The 11479-nt window shown below is 37.9% G+C and overlaps 2 protein-coding genes across 7 annotated transcripts in view; both read right to left on the bottom strand.

Moving 5' to 3' along the window:
* Positions 1 to 50: 50 nt before the first annotated feature.
* LOC139951422 (uncharacterized) lies at positions 51 to 5774 on the bottom strand. Its single transcript, XM_071950307.1, has 2 exons — positions 5663 to 5774; positions 51 to 4314 (listed from the first exon to the last, which is right to left on the bottom strand). Exon 2 carries the CDS (start codon positions 4279 to 4281, stop codon positions 2890 to 2892), a length of 1392 nt encoding a protein of 463 aa, XP_071806408.1. The 5' UTR covers positions 4282 to 4314; positions 5663 to 5774; the 3' UTR covers positions 51 to 2889.
* Positions 5775 to 8430: 2656 nt separating this feature from the next.
* The window catches only part of LOC139951873 (AMP deaminase 2-like), a 38334-nt gene continuing 35285 nt past the window's right edge, over positions 8431 to 11479 (bottom strand). For all 6 annotated transcript variants that reach the window (XM_071950947.1, XM_071950948.1, XM_071950949.1 and 3 more), the window contains one exon: positions 8431 to 11453. In XM_071950947.1, the coding sequence (XP_071807048.1) occupies positions 11262 to 11453 (192 nt within the window). In that variant the 3' untranslated portion in view covers positions 8431 to 11261. The remainder of the gene's footprint in view (positions 11454 to 11479) is intronic.

The raw sequence follows: 11479 nt of genomic DNA, 5'->3' as shown, positions 1-11479 counted from the left end.
ACCCTTACTCCAGCCTGTGGATCACAAGTGATTATCAGAACATAGGTTTTTGTCAAAACATGTGGGTTAGAACCAGTGTTGTAGCCACAGTGGGCGGTGCCAGGTTGGCCTGCCTAGCACTAACAATAAAGATGGTCTCCCAGGCCTGATATTTCACAAAGGCAACACAAATTCGGTTCATACTTTGTGCGAAATTGAAGCAAGTTTGATGTGAATATGACGTCACAACTACATGTATGTTTTCACTGCTAATTCGCAAGAGAGTTGAGCACAACTCAACTGCTGCGAATTACTAGTAACGCCAACATTCCCGTTCGCGTTCGCAGTAAGGACATGTATAAACCAGGTTAGTTCGCAGAAGTAAGTGTATGAACCAGGTTATTTCGCAGGAAGTACATGTTCAAGGCGATTGCCATTGCTTTGGTGCCCTTGAAATATGCTCTAGTAAAAATTCATTTATACAATTTCCTCATAGGGTGCCCTTTACCAAGAAGAAAGCACCTGGGTGCCCTTGCCCTTTCAAAAACGGAGCATACATGTACGGGCCTCATATCTAAAGATAATTAAAACTTGTTGAGCCGCTCGACCTTGATTGGCCAAGTTGGGTTTAGAGCCCACCACTAAAATTGGTCTAGATTTATGTACAACACTGGTTGCGACACACATCTATCACCACTGTACAGTAGATTATATTTTATACAGCTACTGCCAATTATGAAAATAGAATAATAAAAAAATTTGTAGAAAATTTCTTAAATTAATAAAAAGTTCATCTCATGATACTTCTAAACTTAAGTTCAACCATTAAACCCTTTAGAGATCATTCAGTTCTGTTTACCACAAAAACACCCAGACGTCAACAGTAGTTTCTGTAATGAATTTTGTTCAGTAAAAATGTCAACAGAAATTACAAGAAACAGAAAATTTATTTTTTTGTATGGAAATTGTGATACTATGTTTAAGGCAGTGGACACTATTGGTTTACTCAAAACAATTATTAGCATAAAACCTTACTTGGTAACAAGTAATGGGGAGAGGTTGATAGTATGAAACATTGTGAGAGATGACTCCCTCTGAAGTGACATAGTTTTTGAGAAAGAAGTAAATTTGCACAAATTTGATTTCATGACCTCAGAATTGGATTTTGAGGTCTTGAAATCAAGCATCTGAAAGCACACAACTTCATGTGACAAGGGTGTTTTTTCTTTCATTATTATCTCGGAACTTTGACGACCAACATTGACCAATTGAGTTCAAATTTTCACAGGTTTCTTATGTTGTGCATATGTTGCGATACTGAGAATACTGGTCTTCGATAATTACCAATTGTGTCCAGCCGTCGATTTCACAAAACTCTTCCTAATTTAAGACTAATCTTAGGATTTAGGACGAGTCCCAACCCTGCACTGTTTGCTTGCTTTTTTTTTATTTCCAAATATCACAATAAATAATCATGAAATATACAAGAACAAAAACAACGAGTGCTAAGAGGAGGGCACCAGGAAAAAGCATGGGCTTATACAGAGCCTGGACCCATGTAGCATGCAAACCTTTGAAGATTAATTCTGAAGTGTTTCTCGTCCTAACTTGAGATAAGACGAGTCCTAACTCTTTGTGAAATCGACGGCTGTGCCTTTAACAAGGATACTACATTTACATTGGATACTACATGTACATTACATTGAATAATTTCTTATTTGTACATGGTTTAATCTTTGACCTCTTTATGTGAATGGAAGTACATGTACAATGTACGCATAGGTCGAACCTTGCGGCTGTTTGAGACTGCTATGGGCATTTTGGTATGAGCCACTTTTTGACCACTATGGGCATTTTGAAAACTGCTCTTGTGAGTTTGCGACATTTGACTTCTCTTTTTTTGGTGAATATTTAAAAATTAAAGCAGTGGATGAAATAAAGTTGAAATCAAAAGTTAAAGTGTATACCACATGTGTGAGTGGGCGAGTGTTTTTGTGCTTGGCTATGCGATCAAATGGTTCATTTACACTTGAACAGTTGAAGGGATTGCCCGTCAATTTTTCAAGTGATTTGCAAGCGAGACCACTTTACATGTACATACATATATTTACGACAACAATTGTTTACCAGAGCTCACAAATATGCAAATTATGTAAGCTGTTTCATATAAAATCTATCATTATGTAGGTCTAACAAACAACTTTTTAAAATTCATTTAAACTTAAAACTCTTTATTTTTACACATTTTTTACAAAAAGGGTATGAATGGAAATAAAAGAGTGGTTGGTCATACATCATGTATGCTGCCTTGAGAATAAACGACCATGCAACTCGGCGCATAATCCAGCCCTTAAAAATTGCTATGAAATTGGCCTAGGTCCTTGGAGAATAAATTAATAATAATAATAATAATATCAAAGTCTTACATAGCACACGTATCTATCAACAAGGTAGCCTTCTCTTTGGGCATTCTATCGGAAGTGTCGTGGTCGTGTCTTGTTAAGAGCACCTAATTCAAACTCTGGTGTTTCTGATCAGCAGAGTGTGGGTTCGAATCCCCAGCCATGATACTTGTGTCCTTGAGCAAGACACTTTGCTTCGTCCATCGGAACTTTGCACCATTGCTTCGTCCATTGAAAGAAACATAAAGCCGTTGGTCCCATGAGTTGTGTAACGCATGTAAAAGAACCCAGTGCACATATCAAAAAGAGAAGGAGGTTCGCCCCGATGTTCCTGGCTAAGTACCTTGTAAAACCCTTATCCATGACATAATTGGGTCTACTCTCAGAATACGTTTATAAACTGTAACTTTAAAAACCTTTCTGAAAATTTGTATCTCAGCGCCTTTAGTACCTTGGTGGTAGATACGTGCGCTATAAGACTTCAATATTATTATTACAAATTATTATATTATTGGTCAGCAACATCTAAACCTTCGTTGTCAGAGTGCAATTTCTGGTGTTGTAACCATTGCGATTTTTTACCGTAGCTTTTATCGCAAAAATTACAGACAAAAGGTTTCCGCATTAAGACAGGTAAGTGGACCAGAAGGTGTTTTTTCAGGTATTCATTTTGTGCGAAGGCTCGGCCGCAAATGTTACACACAAAAGGTCTCTCGTTGGTATGTATCATTTTATGCCTTTTGGCGTTAGCCTTTTGTGTGAAGCATTTCCCGCAGACATCGCAAATGAACGGTTCATCTCTTGGTTGAGTTACGCTCCTTTTGGTCGCCCTCCTAGAAGTATTCTCATCATTTGTATGAACCCTCTTGTGCTTCTTCAAATTACTCTTCTGAGAAAAGCTCCTTCCACAAACGTCGCAAGGAAACGGTTTCTCAAGGGTGTGGGTCATCACATGTTTCCTCAGATTGCTTGATTGCGTAAAACGTTTATCGCAATACTCACAAGAAAATGGTTTTTCCAGAGTGTGGATTCTCAGATGCGTTTTAAGATTAGACTTTTGTGAGAAGATCTTATTGCAGAAGGTACAACGAAAGATGTTTACTGAGTGATTTCTACTTGAATGGCGGGTCTTGCTATGAGTCGATAGTTTGGATTGATGGGCAGAGGATTTAACGCAGGTGTCACAAGTGAATTGCGTCTTGCTACTGCGTAAACGGCGCTTATTTTGTTGACTACCTTTCTTCGCAAAAGATTTTTTGCAAATCCTGCAAACATTATCCTCGGAAGTAGAGTCGGCTGCCAGAAGTTCCTTCTCAGAAGGTTGTTTTTCAGGGGATTCTTTTTTGAAACCATCCGGTTGTTCATCACTTGTGACAACGTAATGTTTCCTGTTGAAATGTGTCTTAAGATTAGACAATTGGGCAAAGGCCTTGCCGCATACCTCACATGAGTGTGGTCTGTCATTATTGTGGAGTCGTAGATGATCTCTTAACGAGCCTTTTTGCGTGAAAGTCTTATCACATACATCGCACTTGTGAGGTTTTTCCTTAGTGTGGATTTTCTCATGTCTGATGAGATTGCCTTGGTTGGAGAAAGCTTTTCCGCAAAACGCACAAATGGAAGTTTTTTCAGAGCTGTGGATTTTTAGATGCAAGTTGAGATTGGCTTTACCAGAGAACCCTTTACCACACACATCGCAGAGAAATGGTTTCTCATTGTTATGGACTCGCACATGGTCTCGCAGAATGCATTTTTGTTTAAATGACTTGCCGCAAAAATCACAGTTATGTCTTTTCTTTTGATGGACACTCCTTGAATGCCTTTTCAGAGAAGACTCGCAGCCAAATTTTTTAAGGCAGATTTTGCAAACGTATGACTCATCATCATCGGATGGATCCATCTTGAATGAAAGTGGGAAACTTCTGTCTGGAAGCTGCGTGCATTATTGGATAAAAGAAACCCAAAATGTTATCTAAAAAGTACTTTGTTACGTTAAAGCCAGTTACAGTTACACTGTTCCAAAGAATGCCAGTCATCTCGCCCCCTGCAAAGTCGCCCCCTACAAAGTCGCCCCCCAGCAAGCTCGCCCCCTCCAGTAACAAACTCGCCCCCTCACAATGTCGCCCCCTACAGAGTTGCCCCCGACACAGTCCCCCCCCCCCCCCCCCCGACTTTGCGGGGGGGGGGGTGGGCGAGATGACTGGTTTCTGTTCCAAAACTCCTTTGTAAGTCTTTTGAAACCCAATGTATTTTCCTAATTCTAAAGTAAAGTAATCGCAAAAATATAAGGTTAGTGGCCGAGCGAATTCAAGGCTTCCAGCACTACTCCTAATCGTTCTAGAACGATGAGGTTCGTTCTGCTAAATTGTGGTCATAGAAGATAGAGGAACGAACACCATACATATAGTATAGTTCTAGAGTAGTAGGAGTACCTGGTGCCTATACAATTTCATCCTACACCTTACCAAACTTTCATAGCGAATAAAGCCTACAACTGTACGTATAAAATCTTGCTTTTACATTAATTTGTAAAGCAAAGAAAAATCTTGCTTTAAAAAGAAACTGGTCTTCAGCCAAAAATCAAAATGAATTTGTTGGCGTACCGTTAGGGCTTTGCCTTTTTTTAGCCCACTTTTTTTGGCAATTGAACCCTTGCACGTGCGTCACATGCGGCGACTGATGCCACGCCCACCACAATGGTGGGCAGTTTACGTGTACATGTATTAACGCAACGTCTCAGACAATTTGCATTTCACTGCATAAACGCACAGCATAGAGTTAATATAATAACGTGTAACGGATCAATAACTACTACCCTACCATCAGGTGGCCTAGTTAGTAGTTGCTTAGTTGCTAGAATAGATTTTTTTTTAAAGTAATTGCTAAGCAGTACTTTTCGAAAAGGAGTACAGCGCAGTTTTCTTCCTGGGTCTATCTAGTATCATTTTTTATCTAGCCGGCCCAGCTGGGATGATATCGATGAAATGAGATGCCCATTTAAAATACACCTTTTTAGGTTAGGCCTGTTTATTACTTAATTCAATTTATAAAAACAAATAACACTAAACTAACAACAGTCAATAGTAACACTGTTTTATATTTAACATGTTTAAGTTAGCTACTAGTTAGTGTAAGTTACTACTGTAAGTAGTGTATATATGTGTAACTTGTCTCGTAACTTGTTAGTAACACTAACACAGGCTACATTATTACATAGTACATTTTCCTAAATTAAACAAAAAGACTAGGTTTTTATACCCTGCATAGTATTATTATCTTACCTTTCTTCAGCTGCCCAGCTTCTTTGATACTAACGTCTTTCTGTCGTCGTAAATCTGCAAAACCAAAGCAACTCAGCAGCTCAGGCAGTTCACTTCCGACGACAAGTCCGATTTTATCAACAAACAGTAATTGACCAAGGGCGACCTCTGTTGTTTGAAACTTGTGTTCGCTTTATGGCGTTTTCGAAACCCAGTTTTTATAGGTGCATGATCATCAGCATTATTTCTGCATGCAGATTCTTGTCCATGACAGGATAACTTTCCGTATGGCGCCACCACTTTTGCACTCATTTTTACAAAAAGGGATAATATCAATCAGGTAAATTAGATACTATATTATTTTATTTCGAATGAAAAGGTGGTGGCGCCATGCGGAAACTTTTCCGCTTTAATTGCAAGCAGCCTTCACACAACGGGAAAAGTAGTGTTGTACGACCAATAGCACGTGCGTCATGTCATACTCATAGGATCATGCATAAAAAGGTGGGGGCAGCTTAAATCAATACATACTTAAAAGTACAAGAGTGTGCCAGTCGTCAGATACGGATATATTATTTCATAAAGTTACTGACAAAATACCTTTGACTTCGACAATGCGTCCATTTGGTTCTGATTCCTGGGAATTTGCCTCACACGTCATAATTCCTCCATGCGCACACGTACACACACCCGCCGAACCGCTACCCGTGTAGAAGGCCTACTTGACTCATTAAGGGGATAGCCTCGTGTTCTCCTCCATGGCCAGACTAGCACATTCTCTCCCATCACTATAAAGCAACACCTGAGTACCATTCATTTGGTTTAATTACATGGCTCTTTACAAAACCATTCGACCCACCAGACTATTGGAATCTCCAAACTCTACACCAGAGTACCATTCCTTTGGTTTAATTCCATGGCTCTTTACAAAACCATTCGACCCACCAGAATTCCTCCATGGCCAGACTATTGGAATCTCCAAACACTACAACAGAGTACCATTCCTTTGATTAAATTCCATGGTTCTTCAAAAAAAAATAAAAAATCGCGACCCACCAGAGTTCTAATTGTTGTAACTGAACAAAAGTGTTCAATGTTATTGTCACTTTCTCCCACGTGTGTAGCCCACTATTCAAATAAAGGCACCCAAAAACTTGTGTAAAAGTTGCATTCCTTCTGTTACATCATCATCTCCTCCCTCAGGAATAATTGCAGGAACTGTTGTTTAAAATGTTAGGGGCTGAGGCTTTGAATTGCACGAGTTTATACATGAGGTCGCCCAGCCACACAGCATGTAGACTATTATAGTGACCATTACGGGGAAGGGGGGGGGGGGGGGGGGGGGCTCTCCCTGGATTGGGAGAGCCCCCCCCCCCCCCCCAATTCACAGGGCTGGCATAAAGATTTGCCAGTTTATAAAGACTTTTCTTCCTTGCTCAGCATACCAGATCCTATTCCAAGATGGCCACATTATTTCGTCTATATTGTAACGCCTTTGTATAGAAAAATAGCAATTTATAATAATGGTTGCCTTCTTTGCATGCTCAACATACAAGATCCTATTAATTCCAAGATGTACACAGGGCTGGCTTGGAGTAGAATTGCCTTTTTATAAATATTTTCCTTCTTTGCTCAGCATAGGCCCTAATAGATCCTATTCCAAGATGGCCACCTTTTCGTCTAGATTGTACCACCTTTGTAGTAAAAATTCCAGTTGTCAAAATGATACATTTTTTCCCTTTTTGATTCCAAGATGGCCACCTTTTTGTCAAGATTTTAACATTCTTTCATGAGACAACACCGTACAAAAAAAATGAAGAAAGAAACCTGAAATTTAGATGCTACTGGACCTTTTTTATTTCGAAAAGCTGTCAGACTTCAATAATTACTATTTTTTGCATTAAGCGTTAATTAGCAATAACAGGAGGGCAAGGTATACATGTACATAGTTACTCTCACTGGCCTTGCTAGGGGAGTGGGCAAGGAAGACATGCTCAGGGCACATAAACAAGGGGGGGGGGGGCGCACAAAACTGACCACGTTATTACCATCGAGCGCAAAGCAGATAAATTATGCTCTGATTTGAAACTTGTGCAGGATACTTTGTGCTCAACACTGCTATAGCAGTAATCGCATAATGCCAAGTGTAATGTTGTTGTGATAAGATCTATCTTAGAATAATCAAATATTTTCAAAAACAAAGTGAGTGAAGGGCCCACACCTGCCAACAAAGTGCCAAGAACCCAAGTTACGCCAGTATTTGAGTGCTAAGTACATATAGACAAAATTGGTAATAATATTGAAGATAAGTTTACAAATTTGCACATAATTATAACATGTTATAAAGTTGTCCATGGTGGGAAAACTTCCCTCTAAAATATTTCTGCCTGAAATGCTACTTTTTGATCATGCATTCCAAAACCTAATGTTGGAAAATTCCCTGATGACCGATTGAGCTAAACTTTCTCAGATTTGTTATTTCACAAGGGTCATATAAAAAGGAGCGGACACTGGCCAAAATTTCATCAAGCTGCTTAAGTAGAAAATATTGCTTAACTACTTTATGCTTAGCAAAAATGAGCAGGATACCAGTCACAAATTGTACATGTGACATGGTGTTTGGGCTGGTTATCGCCTAATGTAAAGTTGTTGTGCTTTTAGCTACTATAAAATTAGGCCCTGGTTTTTGACAGTAACCAAAGTTGTTCATAGGCTTTAAACTTGTGTCTAGTAAATCTTAAAATTCAAACTTCATAAAAATTACTGAATTTCTTACACATAAAACCGGATAACTGCACATAATGAACATTGCAATATTATTAACTAAACATAATTCTGAGGTTTTACACAACATTGTGATTAAAATTAACAATAGTAACATCTATTAAAGTACACATTTAAAATATCACTTTTCTTATGAATATTATTGGCATACTTAAGTTGACTTTATACTTTCAAAATAGATTTGCCTGAAAAACTAAACAGAAAGATAACAGGCACAAATGCCCACAGAAGAAACCCATCAACGCCTTTTGAAATTATACAATATTGTAAAAAAGCTGTGTTTTTTTGAGACTGCTAAACAATTGCATAAATCAAATGATCTGGTTGGTTGTTTGGTTGAGTGATCAATTATTGATCAATCAATATAATTGGTTTGTCGATTGATTTATCAGTTATTGATTGATTGGTCAATTACTGACCAATCAACCAATGTGTTTATGATAAATTATTGATAAATCAATTGAACAACGAATCCAATCAATTGATTGCTGGATCGCATTGATTGATCAATATATATCAATCCATCAATCAATTATTGATCAATCAACCAATACTCACTCTATTGACTGATATTTAACCAATCAATCCATCTATCAATCTATCAATCAAACAACCAATTAATTATCAGCCTTTTGAACAATTAAAAAGATTACACAAAGCTATTAAGTGAGACTAAATAAAATAACACAATTAACTGAACCAATAAAAAACAATAACAATAACACATAAAATAACAACATAAAAAACCTCAGTTCTCCAATTGATACAGCTTCTTTCATTTAGATATTTTGTTCAATATTGTATACACATTTATAAGGAAGTATTTGTGCAGACATCTAATCAAATTAATGTCCCAATAACTTTCAAACTGAATACTTACAAATATTTATAAATTCTTACCAATATATTTGTAATAAGGTATTAATTTTGCTGATATCTTCTACTATACATGTATATTTGTGAGTCAATTTACATGAACATGTGCATGCTATTTTGTTCATAATATAATTTTAAACTATATATTCTTGCCATTTCTTGTGAAATAATGTTCAATGTTATGTGCCTGTGCTATTTCATACAAGAAATATTTGCTGTATTAGTGCCTTAACTATTATGCACATCAAATATCTCACTTATAACATATTCTTGTGCCTGTGCAATATATTTTTCTATGATATTTTGAATTATACAATTTCTTCATGGGCATGCTATTTTGCAAAATATATATAAATACAGTAAACTTAGTATTAATCTTATTATATTTTTGTTTTGTTTGTTAAACAATAAAAGGCAGTTGGTTTCCCTAAGCGCGCATTTTGTTTTAAATTTTAATACAATTTTTATATCAGATTAATTTTTATTACCAACGACTTCCGGATTAACGTGCCGACTCTTTATCAACTGAGCTATCCAGCTCTATGTTTCAGTCTCCCTATTCTGTCAGTATCAGTAAGTTAAGCCACGCAGTGTTAAAGCCAATGGCCACTATTGGTAATTGTCAAAGACCAGTCTTCTCACTTGCTGTATCTCAACATATGCATAAAATAACAAACCTGTGAAAATTTGAGCTCCATTGGTCGTCGGAGTTGCGAGATAACTATGAAAGAAAAAACACCCTTGTCACACGAAGTTGTGTGCTTTCAGATGCTTGATTTCGGGACCTCAAATTCTAAAGGTCTTGAGGTCTCGAAATCAAATTCGTGGAAAATTACTTCTTTCTTGAAAACTACTCCACTTCAGAGGGAGCTATTTCTCACAATGTTTTATTCTATCAACCTCTCCCCATTACTCGTTAGCAAGTAAGGTTTTATGATTATTTTAAGTAATTACCAATAGTGTCCACTGCCTGTAAGTGATACCTAGATCGACTATGGTTAAAGGCACTGGACATGTTTGGTAATTGTCAAAGACCAGCATTCTCACTTGATGCATACATTATAAAACCTGTGAATATTCGGGCTCAATTTATTTGTCATCGAAGGTACAAAAAAAATAATGAATGAAACGAATTTGTGTGCTTTCAGATGCCTAAAAAGGAGCCTCAAACATGTCTTTTAATATTTGAGTGAGAAATTACCTCTTCTCAAAAACTACTTGAGAAGGAGCCGTTACTCACAAAGGTTTGTACAAACAACAGCTCTCCATTGCTCGCTACCAAGTAAGTTTTTATGCTGAAAATTATTTTAAGACATAGTTACCAAGTGTCCAGTGCTTTTAAGTCTAGTCAAGTCTAGTCACTCACTAAAACTCGCTCAACTTTTGTTAACAAATCGCCCTTGGAGTTAAGGGGTTAGTATCAAGCTTGTTACACAATTATTTTATGCTGAAGACCGTAAATGGCCTGACGCTTCAACCCTAGCAGCATCTTACTGCAAGGCTTTGAAAACTGCAATTAAAGGCACATTGCTGACACAGGCTTTCATGTGAAAATGAAAACGTTATACAAACTTCAGATTTCACAAGAGGCCGCTTTAGATGGCGACAAAGTGCGCATGGTCTATACAGCGTCTCACCCTTGACCTTAATTCAGAAGTCTAAAACTTTGGAAGAGTAACTATACGCTGAACACAACTGCGCTTAGATTTCACAAAAGGGCGCTTTGCTCAGATTTCACAAGAGGGCGCTTTAGATGGAAATAAAGTGCGCATTGGCTACAGCGTTTCACCCTTAACCTCAATTCGCAAACTTAGAACTTTGGAAGAGTGACTACGCTCTATAAAATTGCGCTAAGATTTCACTAGAGGGTGCTATGCTCAGATTTCACAAGAGGGCGCTTAAGATGGCCAAAAAAAGCGCATGGTCTAAAGCGTCTCACCCTTGACCTCAATTCGCAATCCTAGAACTTTGGAGCAGTCACTACGCTCTTTCGATGCGCCATGCTCTTGATTGATTGGTAGATGGTCGTAAGTTCCTCGGTCAGCGTCTCGAACCGGAAGGCACTTCGGATGTCGGGGATGTTTGTGCGTGTGATGTCGTTGCCTTGTGTTCCTTCTTTTCGCCAGTTGGGTGCTAGCCAGTGGTCCTTAAACTGGAAAAAAGCAAAGTAATACACGT

Source organism: Asterias amurensis, chromosome 19, assembly GCF_032118995.1.
Source record: "Asterias amurensis chromosome 19, ASM3211899v1".
NCBI classification, from domain to species: domain Eukaryota; kingdom Metazoa; phylum Echinodermata; class Asteroidea; order Forcipulatida; family Asteriidae; genus Asterias; species Asterias amurensis.
The sequence above is the reverse complement of the archived record's forward strand: the minus strand, read 5'-3'. Positions and strand labels throughout refer to the sequence as shown.